At 40.2% G+C, this 25,385-nt stretch overlaps 1 protein-coding gene across 12 annotated transcripts in view; it reads left to right on the top strand.

Moving 5' to 3' along the window:
- ERC1 (ELKS/RAB6-interacting/CAST family member 1) overlaps positions 1-25,385 on the top strand; it is a 558,216-nt gene that overhangs the window by 512,423 nt on the left and 20,408 nt on the right. For 7 of the 12 annotated variants that reach the window (XM_059184416.1, XM_059184418.1, XM_059184417.1 and 4 more), the window contains one exon: positions 995-1,183. In XM_059184416.1, the coding sequence (XP_059040399.1) occupies positions 995-1,183 (189 nt within the window). Of the gene's footprint in view, positions 1-994; positions 1,184-25,385 lie in introns of those variants that run through there. The other 5 variants (XM_059184427.1, XM_059184426.1, XM_059184422.1 and 2 more) reach the window with 1 other exon arrangement.

Raw genomic sequence — 25,385 nt, 5'->3', positions numbered from 1 at the left:
GCACTGTAAGCCCTGGGAACATTTTGAGAATTGCCAGCATTTTGGTGGGGCTTTGCAGCTCTCACAACTGCTGTGTGTCAAGCAGGTGCTGCTCTAACACTTTAGCATTCTGAGATGTGAGATCCAGCCCAGCTCTTCCCAAGCACACCAGCCTTTGACCAACTACCAAGTACCTAATCAGAATGTTGTCATAAGGGCCGTCAGATGAATTTCTGGGCAGAAGCCATCTGTCATTTAATGTGTTTCCAAAGGGAGCAAAGAGATAGTTAATCATCCAGGGTGAAGGAAATACAAAAAAATAAAAAATAATAACATAGGACTGTTTTTCAAGAAAAACATCAAACCAGTCTTACAACTGAGAGAATTTCAAAGTCCTTGGCTGTGAGTCAGGTGTTTAGTGTTATATAAGGATTTATCAATCACTGTTTAGAAGGAATATCGGATAGCTCTGTGAAATGAATGAGGGGAGCTTAAGCCAGGTTGAGGCAGATTTAGTAATAAGTTCACTCATCACATCTCATGGCCAAGAAAAACATGCGCCTTCTCCAGAGACAGAATTTTTCTTCCATTCCAGGAATGGAAGGAACATATGAAGTATATGTTGTCCAGGCTTTCAGTGAGCAAATTTCACTAGCAGTTTTTTGTAACCACTCATAAATAAATGGGAAGAGAAATCGTGAGGTAACTGGAGTCTTTCTGTATCAGGAATGTCATCTTTGTAAAAACAAGTTAGTCCTGTGTTTAATCCCCTGCCTAAATATGGAACTCTGTTGATAGACTAAGTCGACATTCCCTACCTGTCTCCAGAAACGGTTGGGTGTGACAGTGTAAATGTGCAAGTGTGTGGAACAGTATCTTTTATAATCCTGAAGATTTCAGTGGTGCTTAGAGGAGCTTTAGTCTTTGGTCAGCTTTCTTTGACTTGGGAGGCATGAAGATATTTGAACTTCTTGTTTCAGAATGACCTTGACTTTCCTCATTTTTTTCACTTCAGATCATCCAACCCCTCTTAGAACTTGACCAAAATAGAAGCAAATTAAAGTTGTATATTGGACACCTGACAGCCCTCTGCCATGACCGAGACCCCCTGATCCTTCGTGGACTCACTCCACCAGCTTCCTACAATTTGGACGATGACCAGGCAGCTTGGGAGAATGAGCTGCAGAAGATGACCCAGGAACAGGTAAGCCCTCACTTGAACTTTGACAAGACCTTGTTAAAATTCAGCTGCTAGGGGCACCTGGGTGACTCAGTTGTTAGGCGTCTGCCTTCAGCTTGGGTCATGGTCCCGGGGTCCTGGGATTGAGCTGCACATCGGGCTGCCTGCTTCTCCCTCTCCCTCTGCCTACTGCTCCCCCTACTTAGCTCATTCTCTCTGTGTCAAATAAACAAATAAAATCTTAAAAAAAAAAAAAATTCAGCTGCTACTTAGGTTGGTGCAATTAGAGCCCCTTGAGAAGTTCAGTGTTCAGATTCAAGATTCTTAGCAATGGGCAGTTCTTCAACAGATATAAGAATTACCGTTTGCAAGAAGTACCCTCAGGGTGACTTACTCAAGTATCAGAAAGGGCTGATTAGAGAGGTGAGGGTTGGAGTGCCTGGGTGGCTTAGTTGGTTAACGTCCAACTCTTGGTTTCTGCTCAGATCGTGATCTCAGGGTCTTGAGATGGAGCCCCAAGTTGGGCTCCATGCTCAGCACAGAATCTGCTTGAGATTCTTTCTCTCTCCTTCTGTCCCTTCTGTGCTCATTGTCTCTCTCTCTCTCTCTCTAAAATAAATAAATCTTTGAGGGGAAAAAAAAAAGGAGAGGGTTAAAGGTAGTCTGTTAATATGCTATACTTTATTTCATAAAAGTGATGACCACTAATAATTACGGCCACTGAAGGAAAATCTGAGCTAAGGATACTTTGATAAAGGATTTTTTTCAAGATTTTTTTATTATTCATTTGAGAAAAAGAGAGGTAGACCACAAGACCCTTGGGGAGGGTCAGAGGGACACAGAGAAGCAGGCTCCCCACTGAGCGGGGAGCCAGACCTGGGTGGGGGGATCAATCCCAGGATTCTGGGATCATGAGCTGAGCTGAAGGCAGATGCTTAACTCACTGAGCCACCCAGGTGCCCACGGATAAAGGAGTCTTGACAAGTCAGTAGCAAGTATTTTCAGTTGTCTATAAGGAACAGTGGGTCACAACAGACTAAGTTTTTAAGTGAAAGAACCATTAGATGAATTAATTTAGGTGCTCTGCATGCTACATTTTCTACATACTATTGCCTGTAAAAATCCAGTGATTTTTGTTGTTGTTTGATAAAGAAAGGCTAGTCTGGAGATAAAAACTGAGGATAAAAGAAATAGATAGGGGCGTTTGGTGGCTCAGTCAGTTGAGCGACCAACTCTTGATTTCAGCTCAGGTCATGATCCTGAGATCCTGGGATCGAGCCCCAAGTTGGGTCCCTGCTCAGTGGGGAGTCTGCTTCTCTCTCTCCCATTGCCCCTTTTCCCCCGATTTATGCTTGCAAGTGTGCTCTCTCTCTCTCAAGTAAATAAAATCTTAAGAAAAAAGGGATAAAAATTGATGAGAATAGCAATAAAGAGCAGACATGGAGAGTGAAGGAAAGAAAACTAAATAAACAGAAAAAGAAAACAGTTTTAAAACATTAGCTCTGAGCTCCTTTAGTTGCTCTTCACAGAGGGGTTGATGATATCCCTAACTAGGCTACGATCATACCAACAGAGAGACTTAATTGCACTCATGTTGTAAATTTACTAAAATTCTCCAGAATTTTGAAGGTATATGCTATTTTCCAGCTAAATCCTTGCGATTTGTTAAACAGTCTTTGTTTACTCATAGTGTGTGAAGAAAAATTATGTTAAATACAGACACTTCCATGGTATAATATTAAAGTCAACCCACAGATCAAGAAATACAGATTAGAGGCTTCGAGCTCTACTTACTTCTCCATGATATGGATATTGCCTCATAGTAGACATATTTAATAGCCTATAGTTTTCTGCTTTACACTATTTGATGAGTAAAGGTAAGACCTACCTCTCAAATTTAGCATGTTGCCATAGAAATTTTGAATTCCCTCTTGAAAGAGGGAAGAATGTAAAGGACAGAATAAAGTTGGACTCCCAATAGCTAAAGGATATTAATAGCCATGTAGTAAAAACGTAATTGAAAGCCCACTGGAAGCAGAATGCATGCCGAATTAATTTTAAAAACTTTCACTTCCAAATTTTACAGAAGAACAGTGCTTCCTGTGACGCCTGAGTACTCAGTGAAGCATTTGCTTTCAACTCAGGTCAAGATCCATTCCTCTCCCAGGGTCCTGGGATTGAGTCACCTCAGGGCTCCCAGCTCAGCAGGGAGCCTCCTTCTCCCTCCCTCTGCTGGTCCCCCTGCTTGTGCGGTCTCGCTCGCTCGTGCGCACGTGCACTCTCTCTCTCTCTCTCTGTTAAATAAATAAATAAAATATTTTTTTAAAAAAAATAACAGTGCTTCTTAAAGCACTGACATAGTAATGTATCAAAATTGAACTGACATTAAATTATGTCTTTGTATAACAGCTTGTCTTTGAAATGAAAAAAGTATTTTTGCTTTGTTCTGTTTTTCAAATATGCTTCAATGGACTTAATGTAGTTTTTCTAAGGGAAAAAATACCTCCAGGGTGAGACCAAAATAGGAAATTTCAAACTAAGAATTTTTCGGAAAGTTTTAAATCAGTGAAACCAAGAATTCATTAATAGGCTTGCCATTATACATTATGTTACAATCAAGCTACTATAATCATCAAAAGAGTTTTGCTCACATACATGAATTGTGTTAATATGCTTCATCTTGACTGAGAACGTTCTTCAGTCACTGAAGTTATTGCCTAAGTCTCTTTAGCAGGCTTCCCTGGGAACCCTGAAAAAGAGAGGACTTAAGTTATCTGTAAAGAAATACAGCAACTAACACCACCTTCTGTAAGCTTCTCCTTGGGTGCTAAACATTGGTGGAGAAACCAGCCAATTTTCTTCCACCTCACCACACTAAGAATTGAAGGGAACAGTACAGGCTCTTGAGAAAGATGACCCCCTAGCACTGCAAAATGATTGGTCTGTGAAAATATTATGATCGAGGTTTACTATAGTTTTTGAAGCCCAGAAAACATAAGACGCGAATCATTGCCAAATACACACATTGGTTTATTTTGTGTAGAGGGGTGTGGTGTGTTTACATTTTTGTTTTGGGGAATGTAGAGGCCTCTGCAGCTGACATTTGTGTTATCCAACTATGTGTGCCCAGTGCCTTTCACTGCCACTGTGTCTCCCCCCACCCAATAACACCCTCATGAGGACAGGAAAGAGCCTTGTCTATCCCCAGAATAATGCATAGCAAGTAGTATCTGCTCAGTAAGTATTTGTTGAATGAATAAGAGAAGACAGATTGGATAAACTCCATACTCCTTATTATATCCTACAAGGCTTTCTTTCATTGGCCTGTTTATTAAATGCACTTCTCTTCTCATCCTAGCCTTGAAGCATACCCAACCACTTAATTTTAAACTACTAAAAGTTTTTATACTTTTCCCCTTTTGCCTAATATGCCCTTCCCTACCTTGTCTCCCGGACAATACCTAAATAGGAATCTATTTAGTTTTTAAGTTCAGCTCAGACATCATTTCTTCAATGTACGCATTCCTGAAACCCTAGACAGAATGTGCTGCTCCCACCTTGGCGTTTCTGTAGTACCTACGACAACTTGTTGTACTTGTTTTTATATCCATCTTCCCATTCTAGCCTTTCTGTTAAAGACATGAACTATATAATATAAATTAGCACCATATCAACAAGTACCACTTGCGCAGTAACTTAAATGAGTGAGTGAATTCTAGTGAGTTCTGCGTAGTTATCAGTGTTTTCTATTTGAGATTCTTATTTCTCCAACCAGGAAAATCTTCACTGCTGGAACCATGTCTTATATTTCTAAAGTGCCTAGCACAGTATTTGTTTCATGTATATACTTAGTATATACATATATACACAATATATGTTCATACATACTTAGTGTATACTTATACACACAGTGTAAGTTTTGTATATACTTAGTGTGTACTTATATACACAGTGTATGTTTAATATATACTTAGCTGATTATTTATCTATTGGGCAACCCAAGACAGTTTCCTCCAGGCCTTTCAGTAGCTTTGGATAAGCTTACTATTGATGTCAGGAACCATTCAGACTCATCCTGAGTCATAACCCTGTAATCTGCAATAGCCCAGCCTATAGAAACGTAACCTTATATCTGAAGATTTACCAGAAATTGTTTTGTTTCCTTTGCCTTTTTAGAACATGGCTACCATACCAACTTAACTTACAGATTTGCTTATTTTTCTTACTTACTGGTTTTTGTTTTACATATCCTGAGGCTCTGTTATTAAGTGAATACACATTAATGATTATTATGTCATCTTGATGAATTAATTATTTTATTATTATGTGACAGTAACATAATCATTCCAGCTTTCTTTAGGTTAATATGTGCATGGTATATCTTTCTCCATATATTTGCTTTTAAGCTGTCTGGGTCTTTATTATATAAAAAGAGTTTCTTGAAGATAGCATATATTCCACCAGCACCGGGTACAGGTCTAGGGGGCAAGGCTATGTCTTCCTCCTTGTTTCCAGAGAGCAGGGCTACCTCCTATGTTCAGTAGACCAGGCTATCACCCAGGGCCAGAGGGGTGGAGTTGCCACCCCAGTGGACCTGGAGGACAGAACATCCAGCCAAAGAGGATTATTCTTGAGCCTTAAAACCTAATGGAGTTTACCCTATGAAGTTTTGAACTTGGCTTGGGATCCATGACCCTTTCTAAAATAGGAATGTCTAACCTATGCCTGTCCTACCATTGTATTTTAGAAGCAGATAATTTGTCTGATTTCAACAGATTCACATCTAGAGAGGAATTTTTGCCTCAGAGACTCAATGATGCCTTGAGTCTCCTCTGCCTTTGATTTAGAGGAGATTCCAGATTTAGAATTGAGGCTGAAAAGAGTTAAGACTTTTGGACTGTTGGGATGTGTTATGCATGTGAGAAGCACATGAATTTGGGGGGTATGAAGATGAGGTATTATGAGCTGAATTACATTCCCCAAAAATTGTATACCGAAGCCCTAACTCCCAGAATGTGATTGTATTTGGAGATAGAGCATTCAATGAGGTAATTAAGTTAAAATGAAGCTGATGAGGTAGGCCTCAATCCATTGTGACTGGTGTCCATATAAGAAGAGGAGATTAGAACCTAAAGAGAGATGCTAGGAATATGTAATCACAAAGGAAAAAAACATGTAAAAACACAGAAAGAAGGCAGTCATCTGCAAGCCAAGGAGAGAGCCTCAGAAGAAACCACCCTGCCAACACCTTGATCATGAACTTCTAACTTCCAGAACTATGAAAAAATGCATTTTTTTTCTGAGTGTTGAGCTACCCAGTCTGTGGTACTTTGTCTAGCAGTTTTGCTAAATATGCCTTCTTTTTGAAAGATACTTTCTCTGGGTACAGAATTCTAGGTTGTCTGTTTTGTTTTTTAATACTTTAAAGATGCTGTTACATTTTCATCTGGCTTCCATAGTTTCAGATGAAAAGTCTTTTATATTCATTTTTTTTTTTCTTGGTCATGTTTCTTTTTTATCTAACTGCTTTCAAGATTTTCTTTTTATCTTTTGTTTTCAGTCATTTGAAAATAATGTGGCTACTTGGATTTTTCTTTATATTTCCTGTTTGAACTAAAACCCTCTTTTGGATCTCTAAGTATCTTGAGTCTGTGTTTTGTTGGCTTTCATTAATTTTAGAAAATTCTTGGCCATTATTTCTTCAAATATGTTTTTGTCCTTTCCATCTTCTTCTATAACTATAGTTGCATATTTGTTAGATCATCTAATCTTGTCCCACATCTTTTGTTTTGTTTTGTCTTTCATATTATATTTAGAGATTCCTGCTATCCTTTTGGATAGTTTCCATTGATCTGTCTTCAAGCTCACTTGGGTTTTTTGTGTGTCTCATAATTTTTTTATTAAATGGCAAATATATATGAACGAACAGTTGAAACTGAGGTCAATAATATTTTTATCTGGAAATAGGCATTCCTCTTTCATAAGACCTTTAGCATTGGAGACTATTCACATAAGGCAGTAATTGAGGGGCGCCTGGGTGGCTCAGTGTGTTAAGCCTCTGCCTTTGGCTCAGGTCATGATCTCAGTGTTCTGGGATCAAGCCCCACATTGGGCTCTCTGCTCAGCAGGGAGCCTGCTTACCCCACCTCCTCTGCCTGCCTCTCTGCCTACTTGTGATGTCTCTCTGTGTGTGTCAAATAAATAAATAAATCTTTTTTTTTTTTAAGTCAGTAATTGAGCTGGATTTGAGTTTTATTTTTGCTGTTGTTACCTTCACTATATCACAGACTCCACATTTCCTGTTGAGTTACCACCATCACATCTTTAACATAAATTCTAGAGTATTGATTTTTTTTTTATTTTCCTACTTTGTTCTCAGCTTTTAGCAGGTTCCTGATGCCTGTGTCACAGAGGGCTCTTGTTGTATGCCTTTGCCCTTCTCCAGGTGGCAGACTGCTTTTGTTTCTCAGTCCAATACTCATGGGGGGAGGGGCAGGGGAATTTCTTCATTTTTCTGCTCCAGACTTAGTCTTAGGCAGCCTCAGTTTCAGTGTTCCTGCCCCATCTCCAGTGACAGACAATTCTCCCTGCTCTTTAGTGCAAGGTCTAGACTGCGGAAAGATTTCTTGCCCTTCCCCAGTAGCAGCAGACTTCTGCTTTGAATCAGTTAAGACAATGGGGGCATGGTGGACTTTCTGTCTCTTCTCTGGTGATAGATTTCTTTGCCTAGTGTCAATGCAGAAGGTAGGCTGGATTTTTTACTACTATAGTGGCAGCCAGTCTTTGCCTAGGAACAGGGGTCATGGGGGCTCCTGCTCTGCTCCTCATAGCACACAGCTTTTCTTGTCAAAACAAGGTTAGGCTCTAGCACTTCTGCAGCACATGATTTTCGATTTATATCAGAAAAGAGTCCACAGTCAAAGTGTACCTTGGGTGCCTGTCTTCTCATGGCAGCCATTACCACTTATGCTCAAACAGGGCCCAGAGTGTGGAAAGACTTCTAGTGCTTCTGCTTTACCCTCAAACCTTGCCAGGCCCCACATTCCTGTATCATAGAGGGAGGACTGTCTCAGGATTCCTGCTCTGCCCCTTATCTTTCTAACAAATATACTGTGACATCCAGTAGAATTATTAGGAAATATGAGGATTGATACCATTTTTATTTTTGGTGTTGCATAAAATTGACAGAACTGGCATTGACTTACCCTGATTAGTCCTTTTTGGAAAGGTAGAAGATTGTGTAGGCCCATAGCACTATTAAGGTTTTTTTTTTTTTTTCAACCTGTCAGACTTAATAGGTTGGTAGCTTAATCGTAATTATAGGATAGCTAGATGGCAGAATGTGATGAATTCTTTCTAGGCTCTGCCTTGAAACAGTTCACACAGTGACTTTTTCTGAATTTTGTCAGTCTTCCCCCAAATTTTATACTCTCTGGAGTTGTCTTTAGTTAAAAGTTTTGATTGGACTGAACTTGATAGATAGGTACATGGATAACAGGCAAGCGTATATACATTAGTGCTACTGGTATCAGCCTCATGGGAGATGATAAGTGGTAGATTTTAGTTCCTCATTATTTTCAGTTATTATTTTACTAAGACTCTGTCTCATGAGCCCCTATCAACCTTGGAATTTTCACTTGTTCTAAAATCTTGAACATGAAAAATTCTGACCCTACATCTCTAATCATATCTGGGCTTTCTTAATTTCAGGCTTCCTATCATACTGTGTCCATGTTGTTATCTATGAGAGCAATCTTAAATATACATATTTTAGGAATCACAAAAATGTTTTGCAGAAGATTGAGAAAACCTATAGTTGCCATTTTTTATGTTATATGTATTTGGTTGCAGTTTTGGTCCATATGTTCTTCTCTGTGTGTGGTTGTACCAAATTATTTTTAATGAAATTTCTTAAGCATTCAGACAAAGTAGAGAGATTAATATAACATCAACTTTATACTCAGAATTAGCAAATATTACTTTGTTATATCTACTTCAGGGGTTTTTTAATACTAAATATAGTTAAAGTCTTTATGCCCCTTCTCAGTTGCATTTTTCCTTTTTCATCTATAGTGGCAATCACTATCCAAATCTGGTGTGCATTTTTTCAGTCTACATTTTTACCTTTTTAATAAAAAACACTTACTTGTTTCTATAAACAATATGTAATATTGTTTACTGTGGTACAAATTTGGAATGAATGATACCAAACTACTTAGGCTATAAATCTTACACCATTTTACATATAATTCTGGAGCCCCGAAGAAGCTTTCTTTGAAAAAATAGATTGAGGTAGTGTCAAAGTAGAATGCTATTATGGTACAAAGTGGCTAGTGCTAAGAAGAAGTTTTGTTAAGTTCAGTTTTAGATTTTAACATCTTCTCTGTTTATTTTAGTCCCCATATTTGATCACTGTCTGTTATCTTCCAGAATCACAGCTCATAATGGCAATTCCAGATCTGTGTTTCCCACACTACACTTCTACCCACTTCTCCTGCATAAGGTGCCTTTATTTCTTTGCCAGACCCTCTTGCCACCTCGCCTCTTGGACAGGAAATCTTGTTAGTGTCTCCCTGAGTCCAGCATTGACACTAGCTAACATATGACAATTTAATCTACTCAAGGAGTTGGGTTATTGGTTCTTAGGGCAAGTATTACAGAACCATGGAAATTGGTGAATTTTCACCTAAAACTTGTCAGTGTATACAGACAATTAGAGGCTTTAAATTTTCAGACTTATTTTCATTGAGCTCAAGAATTTGGGTCTTGATGTATTTGGGATGGATACTGATGAGTTTAACGCAAGTGTTACATATGTCTTTTAAAAGGTTATATCGAACATACACTACATATCATCTCCTTGGTTTCAGAAAAATACGACAAGGTGGGACACTCCAGATAATTGCAGGTGCAGATATTAGAAAGACCACACCCCTATGTGTAAGCTTTCTCATAGTTGCAAGTGATTGTATCAGACTTTACAATGAGGTGAGGAAATATTTACAAGTCTCCAATGGCTCTCCTATTCATACACTTCTGTGTTGTATAACATGATTTCCCTGCAACAATGAACAACTTTTCAACTTGTCACCAGCACAGTGGCTCATAGAAAGTGAATGTGGTGACCAGGGTGGAGCATAATATTATTCATGGGTCAGAGTACCCTGATTTGAAGATATTGTATGTATTGTGATGTACACACACTGGCCAGAGTCAATATAGTCACCAAAGACTATATTGGGAATACCTATAGTTAATTGTACCCACTTTTCAGTATTTTGGTTTGCAGGTGAATGGATACATGCATACATACTTTATATTTTAAGGACTTCATATTTGAGTCCTATTCCTTTGGGCTTCTGTCTCTACACTGTACCAGGCATACATTGTTCAAATAATGAATTTAAGGCTATTTCATCTCCAGCTGCGATTTTGTCAAGGTCAGACAACCACGTAAACTTGGAACAGGTCACATTTGAGATCATTTGTGGCCAGAGAAAGCTTGTTTTTAAATATCTTGTATACATGAAAGAACCATTATTTTATCTTTGAGATAATTTTTTCTAGCTCACATTATTTTTACTTCTTATCATAAAATTAAGAAGTTATATTCACAATATTATATTCATTCAGCTTTGAGGTTAAAGGGAGCCATGTTCCAAAAGGATGGAATGAATAATCAGAAATCAGTCTAGGGCGCCTGGGTGGCTCAGATGGTTAAGCGTCTGTCTTCTGCTCAGGAGAGTCCTGGGATCGAGTCCCGCATCAGGCTCCCTGCTCAGCGGGAAGTCTGCTTCTCTTTCTCCCTCTACCTCTCCCCCAGCTTGTGCTCTTTCTCTCTCTCTCTCAAATAAATAAATAAAATCTTTAAAAAAAAAAAAAAAAAGAACTCAGTCTAAATCTTACAATACTCCAAATTGAGTGAGTAGTCTCAAAGCAATTCTTCTCTGAAGGAATAGAGGATATCAGAATCTCCTGAAGAACTGTCCTCAACTCTGCCTTCCCATCTTCATGATTCTAATAATCAAGGGGAAATGAGGTTAGAGAAAAATAAGGCAAATCCCGAAGTGAGCTCTCAGGCACTGTCAAAAGAGGAGTTTGATTGGTTATACAGTCTGTAGTGTCTCACAAGATTAAAACAAACTGGGATTCCCCATGGGTCCTCATCTAGGATCAAATTATAAGCTGCATCTTCAACCTTCTTCCGGTATACACAACAGTGAGTTTTATAGGCTTTTTTTTTTTTAACATCTCAACAATATAATAACACCAGAGTTCATTTAAATAGAAATGACGTTAAGGAGATCCTAAATATTGCTGCCCAAGTACTCAGATATTCAGGACTCCTTGGAGACATGTTGAGTCTAACGCCGTGTGTGGCATAGCACAACATAAATCTAGAACATCTCACTATACCAGAAAGTAAGGAAATGTTCCAAGAGTGGTAGAATATATCAAAAGGACATGGGGCTGTCAATGGCAAAAATTTTGGAGAATGTGAACAACAAAATCAATATTGATAATAGATTATAACCCATTGAATAAAATAGAAATCTATAAATCTATACTGGTATAAAAATGTAAATGGATAAACAAAGGGGAGGGAAAGGAAAGCTTTATCCTGTGAGAGAATGTGAGCTAATAAAGGAAGAAGGAATGATGGAATTAGAGAACCACGATTTGGCAACCATCTTAGTAATAACTGCTTTGGGCAAGAATCATCAAGAAATGTGAAAACCAGTAGATAAAAGTTTATATTTGCATAGTCTGAAGGTATCTCTTCATTAATAAAGTATTTCACTTAGCATAAAACTCTTTTAGTTAATTTACATTGGAAGAATCTAATAAATAACATTTAAACCAAATGACTAAAGTTAACGTCACCATTAGTGGGACAAATCAGCATTACATGTTTTCTGATAATATGCACTGAGAAGAACTCAGATTTCTGCCAAACAATATGTAATCTAAATTTAACAATTAGGAAGCATATACAAAGTTACATGTAGATATAATAAATGAATGATAAAGCAAAGATAGTGAAATATTAGCAATTAAGTAATCTGGGTGAACGGTTGGACAGTTCTAGTATTCTTGCAACTTTTCTGTAAGTTTGAAATTTTTCAAAATAAAAAGAATTAGGGGGGCGCCTGGGTGGCTCAGTGGGTTGGGGCCTCTGCCTTCGGCTCGGGTCGTGATCCCAGGGTCCTTCTATCGAGCCCCGCATCAGGCTCGCTGCTCAGCGGGAAGCCTGCTTCTCCCTCTCTTTCTGCCTGCCTCCCTGCCTACTTGTGATCTCTGTCAAATAAATACATTAAAATCTTTTAAAAAAATAAAACAGAATTGGAGGACAATTGGGTGGCTCACTCAGCTGGGCATCTGCCTTTGGCTCAGGTCATCATCCCAGGGTCCTGGGATTGAGTCCCTCATCCGGCTCCTTGCTCAGTGGGGAGCCTACTTCTCCCTCTGGCTGCTGCTCCCCCTGCTTGTTCTCTCTCTTTCACTGACAAATAAATGAAAAATTGTTTTAAATAATTTAAATAAAATTAAAATTTAGGTCAGTAAATATGGGGTTCAGTTTTCATCATCTTGTGAAAATGGAGATGCCTAAGAGTATTGAAAATATTAAGAAGTGTCTAGACAACTCTAAAATATTACCTATAGGCAGCAACAAGATGATACAATCAGTTACAGAATGAACTTTTTGTATATTGACTGATTCAGTGTGGGGTAGACATAAGAAGGCAGTTTTTAGTTAAAAAAAAAAAATCTTACTAGATCTGTCAGAAAAAAAAAATGGACAGCTGTATATGAAATCAGTTCTTTACTGGAGGAGAAACTGCTCATTTGGATTGTATAAGGAATTCAGCATTGGGAGAGAATTTGAGTCAGATTATTTGTAAGGTTGGTTTTTCACCCCCCCAACCCTGATTGTCTATTCTAACATAAACACCCCCCCCCCAAATTTTAGGACTGCATTTGAATGTGACATTGTAGCTCAAGCAAAACATGAAATAATTAGGGGTGCCTGGGTGGCTCTGTGGGTTAAAGCCTCTGCCTTCAGTCAGGTCATGATCCCATAGTCCTGGGATCAAGCCCCACATCGGGGTCTCTGCTCAGCAGGAAGCCTGCTTCCTCCTCTCTCTCTCTCTGCCTGCCTCTCTGCCTACTTGTGATCTCTATCTGTCAAATAAATAAATAACATCTTTTAAAAAAATAAAATAATTAGAAGACTTAAAAAGAGGAAAATAGAAATATTTTAAAAATAAACAATTGTTTCAAAAGGGCAGCTTACATAGAAAAAAATAAAGATGTAGAACTCAATTATAGGGTTAAGGCTTTTGTCTAAATGGTGAGGAAGCCTGTGTTTCTCCTTTTTTCTATTTCTTCTGAGAGCAAAATGAGAGAGTATATTAAATTACATAAAGAAATATTTCAGTTAAACAAGGAAGGATCTGTGAACATGGAATTAATTTCAAGGGGCTGTCTTAGAATTTCCTTTCAGAGAGATTTAAAAACTAACGTTGAGTCTAGACATTTAGTGCCCCTCCCTAACCCCATCATACTTGTCAATATTGTGCCCATTTGATACAGATCATCTCATACTATCAGTAAATATATATAGCCTATATAATGAATGATTGAATATTTTTAAAAAGCGGGAGTTTTCATTTTTAAAACTTTAATTTTAAAATTAAAATTTAAAATTAAAACTAAAATTTTAATTTTAATTTTAGGTAAAGTCAGTGTTTTGGGTTCTAAAATTGTGCCTTTGTAAACAAGGATTAGCAATGGGTAGTTGTTTTAAGGACTTTAATTTAAAAATGTCTTTTAATTTCAGGTATTAGCCACATGCATATATATAGCTATAAGTACCCTCACTTTAGCAGGCATAGAAATGTAAAACACTAAACAGAACATTTTTTTAAAAATTGGACTTTATCAAATCTTTAAACTTGTGTTCATCAAAATGCTGGGAGAAAAATATCCACCGTGTGTGTTAAGCAAAGAACTTCCATGAGAAGATATTTTAAAAGTCTATAAAAAAAAGATAAAATAATAAAATTTTTAAGCAGGCAAGACTTGATTGAATAGACACTTTACAAGAAAAAGATACACAAATTAGGCACATAAAAAATGCTCACACAGTTGAAAGCCACAATGAGATTGTACTAACTACAGTCCCACAAAAAAAATGGTTGAAATTAACAAAACTGGTAATACTGGTTGTTAGTTGGGGATGTGGAGTGACTGTAACTCTGAGAAATTGCTGGTAAGAATTTAAAGTAGTATAAGACTTTGGGAAACTGTTAGGCAGTTTCTTATTAAGTTAGATATACTCCTATAACTCAAGAGAAGTGTCCACAAAAAGATGAATACAGGAGTGTTCATAACAACTTTATTTGTAAAAGCCCAAAACTGGAGACAGTACATGTGTTCATTGATAAAATAGATATTTTTAATTATTGTGTGTCATGTAATGGAAACTAAACAATAAACGACAGTGAACCAATATAGGCAACTTTACAAATGAACCTCAGAAACACTCTCAAGCAAAAGGAGGCAGTTACAAAATAAAATGTAATTAATGTATGATTTCACTTATATAACAATTTATGAACAGGGTAAACAATCTATGGTGGTAAAAATTAGAACACTGATTACCAAAGGAATTGACTAAAAAAGAGAGTACGAGAGACTTTCTGGGATGTTGAAAATGTTTGGTTGTGGAGACAGTTTATGTGAACATATGGATTTATCGAAATTCACCAGATTGTACACTTAAAGATCCATGCATTTCACAATATGTCAATGATAGTTAAAAGGAAGACAGAAGGCGCCTGGCTGGCCCAGTCAGAAGAGCATGTGACTCTTGATCCTTGGGGTCGTGAGTTTGAGCCCCATGTTGGGCATGGAGCCTACTTTTAAAAAATAAACTTTTTTTTTAAAGTTAATAAAAAATGAAAACAGGAAAAGCATACCCCACTACCAGTCTCTTTTTAACTTATTAAAGCAGTTTGACTGATAAGCAGCATCTGCTAAAAAGCTAAAAATGGAATTTCTCCTTAGAGTGCAAATTTTTTTTTTTCCACCATGAATGCCAGCCTCCCATCAGGGGCCCAACCACACTGGAATGAACTTGTATCAGCCAGCCTGCTCTGTGGGTCATGGAGCTTTGGATTCCAGCTCCCTTTCCCAGCATTCTGTCCCATTTTTTAATTTCCAGGGAAGTATTGTTCTAAAACTTGGCTCAGACCTTGTCCTCTCCTTGGATTCCTTCTTCCATTTGTTTTCTTGATTTTGATCAATCACTCTTTGGCTTATATCCCTCTCTTTTCAAGGTGGTGAATCAGGGGGGTTTAATGCTGGGGCAGTATTGGGCACAGAACCTAGAAGTCATCTCCCTCACTCAGGGAAGGCATCAATCACCCGTCACAACATGACATTTCATTCTTCTCTCTTGAATGCATTTGCACAGATTGTTGTCCCACACAAGTGAGCCAAATGGACTTATGCGCTATTGGGGGACAAGAGATGAGGGCAGCAGGAAGGGAAAATAAAGGGAGAAAGAAAAAGAATGGTTCTTTGTGGGGCAACAAACTTTGTTCTGGTTCCCAGCCTGACTGTTTCTGATCTGGTTTTCTTCTTTCTGGGATGTTTGAACTTGTTTCCTCAGCTCCGATGTTGAACTCTTGTCCAAAAAACTAAGAGCAGCAGAGTGTGAGAGGCTGAGAGAGGCAAGGCCAGCAATCCAGCAAAAATAAATGCAGAGCTGTGAAGATAAATGTGTGTCTGTATAGGAACTGGGCTTGAGAATGGGTGTGTGTGTGTCTCTCTCTTAACAAATTTATGAGAAACACCCTGTGGAGTAGCCTCACCGCTTCTCTCCCTCTGCTTTCACAGAGTCTGGCACTTTCTCCTCCCTCTGACAGCTGCCATTAACCTTTTTCTGCAAAGAGCAGAGTATCTTGCCAGTTGGATGTTGAAAATCTGGCAGAGACAAGCTTGTTCAAAAAAAGGAGGGAGGAAGATAGGGAAGACAGGATGCTAAGCTGGACTACGGGACATAAAACTGTTGCCTTACTTCTGATAAAACCCCCAAAAGCTGAGTTGGGCAAAGGAAGAAGAAATGAGGATTTGAATACAGAGGTGGTAAGGACCTCTTATGTAGCTGAAAGGACACAGTTACTAAGTTTTATTTGCAGCTCCCCAAACTCCCAAAACTACAAACTCTGTGCAGAATGTAGAATAATCTTGCTTATGGAGAGAGAGAGAGAGAATATTAAGAGACCCAGCTAGACCAAAACTTTTTTTGATAGAAAAGATCTCTCCAACCCTTTCCTTTCTTAACGTGTCTCAGAGAAGGGGACTTCTCCTGTTTCTGTTTTGTTGCACGTCTTTCCCTCTGCTTCTTGACTAGGATAGCTCTTGGTCCTCATTACTGGGGCCTAACCCCAACAAGCCTGGACTAAATAAAAGTGAGCATAAAACACCTACTCTGAGTTCACCTCATGTGTCCTTGGCTTTGCAGCGAAGAAGGCAAGAACGTTTTTTTAGTCCCGTTTTTATTAGCTTGGTCTTGCGCTGGACTCTTCAAAGTTCTAAAATATGAATATGGAATATTTTGTTAATTACAAACCTCTGTATTTATAGAGATCCTAATGTTTTCTAGCTGCCCTAATTGCATTTTCCCCTTTGTTATTTAAAGTATTCCCATGGGAGAAGAGGTTAATACTCCTGATATCCTAGAGCTCCTATAGAAGCAATTATTTACCATCTTGGAATTTTAATGAGTCTTGACAATTACTATAGTCCAGTATATTAAACACAGGTCTGTCGTCTCCAGTGTCATCTTATAGAGGTAATGCTCTCCCAACTAAGCAAGGAGAAAATTAATCCTATGGATACAAAACAAAATAAAATAAAACAAAAAAACCCATGACCAGCATAGACAGTGCAAATTTTAAAGCCAGTGGAACTTAGAAACTTTGGAAATGACAGTTTTTTGGTCTCGTCAGAGCATTTGAAATAAATGGCCCTTAGCTTTCTTCCAAACTATTTAATTCTTTACCAGTGGTTTGGTGGGACAGTCCAGAAATAGAAGTAACTTAAATTTTTTATGGGTAGTATCTCCTGTGATGTATGCCAGGGGCTCTCAGCCATGTTTGTGCCCCAACACCCCAAAAGGATACAAGGCTCCTATGGTAACAGGGCTAGATGCAACAATAATTCTCTCAGGGAAACCTGTTTAAACTTAGGAAAAAACAAAGGTGTAGGACTGCACTCCTCTCAAGTGGGGCATGATCTCTTAGGTGTAAAATCAAAAGGGTACCCTGCAATATAAGCAATCTTCAGTCTCCATACAGGCAGTACTGTCATTCCTGACTTGGTTTCCTGTGCCCTATAACTTATAATGCCCCACTTCCAGAGAGTAGGGGGAAATGCTGCCACAACCTCCCTTCCTGTATTAGTCACTCATCTGAGGAGTCCCTGCTACGTGAATGAGCCAGCCCTCCTCAGCAGCCACTGGCTGCCATTCTAGCTATTGCTGTTACTCCCTGAGCCTCTAAGAGAACCTCCTGCACCCCTTATAGAACATCCTGCTGCTGGAGCCGCCTCCATAGAATGAGGTTTTCTGCCAAGCAGAGATGGGACTGGGCCACACTCACTTGCTACTGCGGCAAGCAAAGACGTATTTCTAATGTCTGGAGTTAGAACCCAGAAGGGATCTTCCAACATGTAAAATGTTATGAATGGTGGTTAAGTTCCATGACCCCATACACCAACAATACTGTATTTGTTTGCAGGGCTGCCATAACGAAATACCACAGACAGGGTTGCTTGAACAACAGTAATTAATTTCTTACAATTTTGGAAGCTAGCAGTCCCAAGATCAAGGTGTGGGCAGGGTTGGTTCCTCCTGAGGCCTCTGTCCTTGGCTGGCAGACAGCCACCTCCTCGCTGTACCCTGACACAGCCATCCTTCATGTACACACATCCTTGGTGTCTCTGGGTCCAGATTTCCTCCTCTTCTTCACAAGGACACCAGTCGTTGCAACCAGACACCCCCTACCAAACTCATCTGAACTGTTACCTCTTTAAATACACCTCTTTAAGTCTCCGCCTACAGGCACCTTCTGAGGCTATGGGATTAGAGCTTCAACATGTGAGTTGAGGGAGGGAGCATGATTTGGCCCATAACAAGCATTATGGTCAGTAGTCTTGTGGGAACTACTTGGGAACCTAACTACCACTTAGGTAATTGTTTCTGGCTTTCAGACAACCGACTTTCAAATGGACTCTGGAAACGGCATTCCAAATAAATCATGAGGCCCTGCCTATTAAAAGGTAGGGGGGTACTGCGCAGTTGGTTACTCACATCCACTAATTACAGAGTACTCCCTCAAGGGGGTTGCAGAGCATGCTGGTGATTTCAGTCCAGAATACTGTATGAAAAGAACTTGGTAACTGGACTGTTCTTAAAAACCTGTGTAATCTACATAAAGGCACAAAGCAGGGGGAGTGACAGGGAGCGGAGATCTCACTGTAATTTTAGTGATGATCAGGAGCCCTAAAGATTAGATTTTGAGGGGCGCCTGGGTGGCTCAAGTCAGTTAAGCATCGGCCTTCGGCTCAGGTCATGATCCCGGGGTCCTGGGATGGAGTCCCACATGGGGCTGCTGGCTCTGCGGGAACTCGCTTCACCCTCTCCCTGTCACTCCCTCTGCTTGTGTGCGCTCTCTCTCTCTCTGTCAAATAAATAAATAAATCTTTAAAAAAAAAAAAAGATTAGGTTTTGATTGATGAATTAGGTTTTAACGTTATCAGACTAAAGAAAAACCTTACTTTTTCGTTGAGAATTTATTTTTAGGTAGTCTCTATACAACCCCAAGATCAAGAATCACATGCTCCACTGACTGAGCCAGCCAGGCACCCCTATTTTTACTCTTTTTTTTAAAAATATTTTATTTATTTATTAGAAAGAGCATGAGGGAGTAGGGGAGGGCAAAGGGAGAGGGAGAAGCAGAATCTTCACTGAGCAAGGAGTCCAGTGCAGGGCTCAATCCCAGGACTTTGGGATCATGACCTGAGCTGAAGGCAGACACTTAACTGACTGAACCACTCAGGCGCCCCTAATCCTACCCTTTTCTTTTAATTATTTTTATTAACATATATTATTTGCCCCAGGGGTACAGGTCTGTGGATCATCAGGCTTACACATTTCACAGCACTCACCATAGTACATACCCTCCCCAATGTCCATAACCCAACCACCCTCTCCATACCCCCCCAGCAACCCTCAGTTTGTTTTGTGAGATTAAGAGTCTCTTACGGTTTGTCTCCCTCTTTTTTCCTTCCCTACCCCAAAAGCCCCCACTCTGCCTCTCAAATTCCTCATATCAGGGAGATCATATGATCATTGTCTGTCTCTGATTGACTTAATTCGCTAAGCATAATACCCTCTAGTTCCATCCACGCTGTCGCAAATGGCAAGATTTCATTTCTTTTGATGGCTGCATAGTATTCCACTGTGTGTGTGTAGATAGATAGATAGATAGATAGATATACAAAATCATCTTTATCCTTTCATTTGTTGTTGGGTATCTAGGTTCTTTCTATAGTTTGGCTATTGTGGACATTGCTGCCATAAACATTTCGGTGCATGTCACTACTTCAGTCACTACATTTGTATCTTTAGGGTAAATATCCAGTAGTGTGATTGCTGGGTCATAGGGTATCTCTATTTTCAACTCTTTGAGGAACTTCCATGCTGTTTTCCAGAGTGGCTGCACCAGCTTGCATTTCCAGCAACAGTGTAGGAGGGTTCCCCTTTCTCCGCATTTGATGTAATCCCTAAGCCAAAGGTCAGGTGCTAATATCCTTTTGTTAACTTAACAGGAAAGAAGGATATGATAGTGGCTTAGAAGTAGTAGGGTGGAAGGTTTGGTAAAGCTCCTGCCTATGTGCCTGAAATTTCACTGTTCAGTTTATTCCTTTGAACCAGTTACCCTCCAAAGTATTGCTTTTTTAAATGCAGATATTTTTTAAAATATTTTATTTATTTATTTGACAGAGATCACAAGTAGGCAGAGAGGCAGGCAGAGAGAGAGGAGGAAGCAGGCTCCCCACTGAGCAGAGAGCCCGATGTGGGGCTCGATCCCAGGACCCTGGGATCATGACCTGAGCCGAAAGCAGAGGCTTTAACCCACTGAGCCACCCAGGTGCCCCTAAATGCAGATATTTCTAGGAAGGATAGCATGTTAAAATCATCACCTTTGCCTGCCTGGGTACCCGAACAACAGAATAAGAACAGTGAGTAACTGGGGAAAGTTCAAGAAAGGACCAGTTGCCAGATTAAAAACTAGATTAATCTCCTTCTCAGTGTAACCCAGGCCTGGTGATAAAACATCACTGTACTTCAGATTCTCTTATTTTAGGCTATTTGATATATCTAGAGTATATGGAAAATCACACCAACCTTTTACACGTATTTAGCGTAAATTCGAACCGTTAGATATTATTCCTAAAAGTACATTTACCACAGATGGATATTAGGAAGCATCTAGCAGAAAGGTAGGGAATCATTGAAAAGTTAAGGTACTGGGTTTTTTTCTAGCATCCTATGTGATGAGACACAGAGAAGACAATGTAAAGTCTTCATGAGATCTGAAAAAGTCCTCTAACTAGAAATAGCCTGCAGATTTCCAGTTGGAGATCACTGTTCTAATGGTATTTTGTCAGGAGTGAGCTATAGTTATTCATAGATAAAGTTGGAGAGAATTTAGAGATCTTTGAATCTCCCCCCGCCCTTCTTTTTTCTTTTGCACACGAGAAGGCTGAGGCCAGAGAGGTGAAATGACTTGCCCAAGATGCTAAAGCTAAGTGGCACCATAGGGACTGGACATTTCAGACTTTTTTCCACTATTGCACCCTTTGGAAGAAAACCCTCTCAGCCAGTAAGAGGAGGCCCTGCTAATAACCGTATTCTTCCACAGCGATGTGACTTTTTTTGAGGGAGAAAAGTACATGGTAGACCACTTAATATATCTGCTAAGAAGTTTCTGTAACCTCTCTCAGGGCTGCAGCTTTGCCAGCATCCCTCTTGCTCCCTGCACACACTGCTGAACCCTTAGCGTGTGGCTCTTACGTACCATCTAGAGTAGTACAGCCCGCAGGCAGCAGTCCTGTAGGCACTGGGGATACTTGGAAAGAGCCCCATGCGGGACTTGTTGGGTTCTGTGTGGTGAGATAATCCCATGACTTCTCCATCTTCTCTTGAAGAACTGGCTTTCTCACTTGGCTACTTCTGAAGGTTGAGCTCCCCTCCCTCTCCAGCTGCCTCCTCAGGAGGAGACTTAGAGCAGAAAGACCTGGTGAACCTTCTCCCCTTCAGTAAGCTGGGTGAAACTTCCCAGAAGTAGTTGCTTTGGTGTGGACTTTCCCTCTCAGGCTTGGTCATTCCTTCCATGCAGAAATGCAGCTGGGTGAGGCCCCTGGAGCTCTGCACTGCTGCGGCTTCGCCTGCACTTTCTGGGGAGCCGTGCTTATGAGTGTGGTGAGCCTTAGCATTTGCTGAGCCAGGTTGGGCTGGAAATGTCCCTGGAGTCTCTCATTCTCACCCTTCTTCACCTAAGTAAACACTGACTGCAAAATTTTTTGAGCATTAGGAGTCTATGGGAATATTTTTCTTTCAACCCCAACCATCCCCAAGAACTTTCGAATCACATCACATATTTTCTTCCCTTTAGCAATCCAAAATTAGTTACATACAACTCCAGACCCCTACCTCATCCCCATCCTTCTCCATGTCACGAGACCCGATTTACTGTATCCCTGTATTATGCTTGCCCCTCACAGCTACTCATGGTCCTCCATAAGATGGCCACGCATACCCAGGGGAACCACTCAGAACCGCCCACATGACTCCAGAGCCTTGCTCAGTAATGACACCCTTTCCAAGGCCCTTCTGAATTACTGGACCAGCAACTTGTACCATACTCAGGGTCATTTTGTCATCTCACTAAGGAGTCAGGAAACACCACCCAGGCAATGATTCAGGTTGGCAATTTAAAAGAAAAAAAAATACTCAAGCAAGATCCATAGTTTCCTATGGGAGGCTTTCTAGTCTCTCCCTGCCACACTCATCCCAGAATCAGATCCAGGTGCTAGAAACAGCAGACAGCAATCCCGGACATAGAGTGTGCATTGAACACATGCCACTGTGGTGAAGGAAATTTCCTTCTCTCTTCCTGCTCTGCCAGAGCGATGAGCTGGAACTGGCTCAGGCTTTAAGCTGGTTTAGCATTAAAATCTCAGCTGCAACAAAGCCTTGTTCTTACCGCCCTGACAGTTTTCAGCATTAGATTTCTTATTAGTTGTTTGGTTTTTTTTTTTTTCCACCCTCTCCCTTTTGACACTTTTCTTTTCTGAGAGCCAAACCAAATACGCTGGGCTGGCTAGCTAGCCTGTATGTGTCTGCGATTCCCAGAACTCCGCTGCTGTTCTGATGGATCCCTTTGGCAAGGAAGGAAATATTTCTTCATTTTGATAATGACAGGCCCTTAATTTTAACGTCTTTTTATGTCAGTTAACAGATTCTAAGAGATAATGTGAGATACTACCAATCAGCTAAGGCAACCATATGAAAATTCTGCCTAGCTGGAAAATACGGTTCTTTGTTTATAACACTCTACACTTTCTGCAGCCTCAAGTAATTACCTCCTTCAGTCTTTGGACTGGTAAAGCCTTGTGCAGACTATCCCATCCATCTCTGTGCCTCAGGTGTCTGCTTCTTGTGAGCGCCCCACCCAGATGGATAATTGGCTTGTTGGACTTAAAGGCTAACACACGACTGGTCCTGAGGCAGACACTTCTGTTGGTCGAAACTCTGCTGGCCACTGTACCTTCTTAGGCCTTCATTGTCTGACTTGCTTGCAGGGCTAGAGAACTGAACTGGTAGTTCTTAGCTCACTTCCAGGCTTATGATTCTCAGGTTCAGAATCAGTAGTTCTACTGTTTGATGTTTTGTTGGGGAGGGGATTCGTGTGGAAAACTAAGTTACAGTCTTCATATTAATGCAGGTTCACTAAAATTCTTAACTACTTATTTCCATCAGAGCTAAGGAGCTTCTGGCCCTGAAGGATTTTCAGAGCCACAGCTAAGAAAGAGAGCAGCTCCTGAGTTGCTTTTGTTATTATTTTCTTTTTAACTTTTTAAAAGGAAAGGTAAAAACACATAGAGAAATTTAGCTACCCCAAGGCATATGGCATACATTCATTCAATAAATATTTGGGGGGCACCTACTATGTGCCAGGCATAACATGCTCTTGAAAGTACTAGAAAGGGGTGCCTGGGTGGCTCAGTGGGTTAAGCCTCTGCCTTCAGCTCAGGTCATGATCTCAGGGTCCTGGGATCGAGCCCCACATCAGGCTCTCTGCTCAGCAGGGAACCTATTTCTCTCTCTCTCTCTGCCTGCCTCTCTGCCTACTTGTGATCTCTTTCTGTCAAATAAATAAATAAAATCTTAAGAAGAAAAGAAAGTACTAGAAAATTCTAGAAAGTCATTTATGATTTTCTTGCTCTAAGAGACTTAAATACCCGGGGTTCCCTCCTACCCTGATGCTTTAGTCATGGGGGAATGAAATGAGGAAGTCCCTTTGGTGATATAAAACCAAATGAGTCTTGGGGAGATCTCTGTCATACTGCTCAGCAGTGGAATTTTGAGTGTGGATCATGTATATACAGGCCCCCTTAGTGGAATGGAGCTAAACTCTTGTTTTTATTACGCCATTTTGTTTAAGATTCATCATGGAGGAGCAGCAACATCTTTCTTACTTTTGGCCCAAGGCAACAAAGAGCCTTTCCTTCCTTTTTTTTTTTTTTTTAAAGATTTTATGTTTTAATCTATTTACTTGTTTGAGAAAATGCGAGAGAGCGCAAGGCAGTAGTGGGGGACAGAGTGGGAGGGAAAAGGACAAGCAGATTCGTGCTGAGCGTGGAGCCCGATGCCAGGCTCAGTCCCATGACTCTGAGACCCCGAGACCATGACCCCTGCCAAAATCAAGAATTGGCCACCATCCAACTGAGTCACCCAGGTGCCCCTGGCCTTTATTTCTTATGAGAACAAAATCAGACGTTGCCTGACAAAGGAGCTCATTACAAGTTAGGGAGAAGAAAGCCCCATAGCAACCTCATGATCATGACCACTTCCACTCAGCATTGCACAGAGCCCAAAGCCATGGTGGCTGTTGCTCCAGGCTCCACATGCCAAGCAACTGGGGCAGATGGAGACCTCAGGAAAAAAAAACTATAGGAGATTCAACCTGCAAGCTCAGACTTGAAAATATCAAGGAAGAAAGAATTTCGGGGTTAGTCTTAATCTGTGGGAAATAATCATAGGACAGATACTTCAAAAGTAACTTTAATTCTCCCTGGTACTAAATGCTAGAGGAACCCTACAGAATGAAACAATGGCCTGAAAAAGCCTGCCGAAAAGTAAATGACCAGACAAGCAATACTCACCATGTGCTCAGATCCCTCTGACCACGTGCACTTCATGTTTTATTAACAGGTGTTGTGACAAAAGGCATTTTATTTTATTCTAGTTTTTCGAAAATCCAAACTCAGAAGTTCTTTCATGTCTTTAAACTCCTAAGCAGATGTGGTTGAACAGCCTGCTGATTGGGGCTGGGGGGCTCTAGCCCGGGTCTGGCTGGGGTAGAAAACCATTTCAGCTTGATCTGTCACCTCCAAAAGGCTCCAATTATCATGCCAGTTACCACCTCAGACCTCATGGCCTATGCATCCTGGGACCTAGCTGTTAAAAACCTCAAGTTAAGATTCTTGTCTGCTTCGACCAAACTAAGCATCTCTGTATAATTTCCTGCCCACCGCAAAACCATCCTCAGAAAGGAATTAATCTGAGTCACTGCCAGCCACAACTGAATTCATTCAGTTACATCTCCTGTAACCATATCCCTCCTTCATATGCATCCATCCACTCTCTTCTTTCAGCCCCCACGCCCCCGCCAACTGTGACTGTGAATAGAGCTCTTTACCTTGAAATAAAGCTATTTTTCTCTCCTTTAAGACTGACTAATTTTGTGAATTTCTCTTAGCTCTCCCTGTGCCTTTACTTGGCTATGGAGACATATAGTAGCTATTCTGAAATCCTGACCTGTGCTGGGCAGGGAATGTTCTGGGGCAATTTCCCTGAACCAGCCAG

The sequence above is a fragment of the Mustela lutreola genome, chromosome 8 (assembly GCF_030435805.1).
Source record: "Mustela lutreola isolate mMusLut2 chromosome 8, mMusLut2.pri, whole genome shotgun sequence".
In the NCBI taxonomy this organism is placed as follows: Eukaryota; Metazoa; Chordata; class Mammalia; order Carnivora; family Mustelidae; genus Mustela; species Mustela lutreola.
Note: the sequence above shows the minus strand (reverse complement) of the source record. Positions and strands in the feature narration are given on the sequence as shown.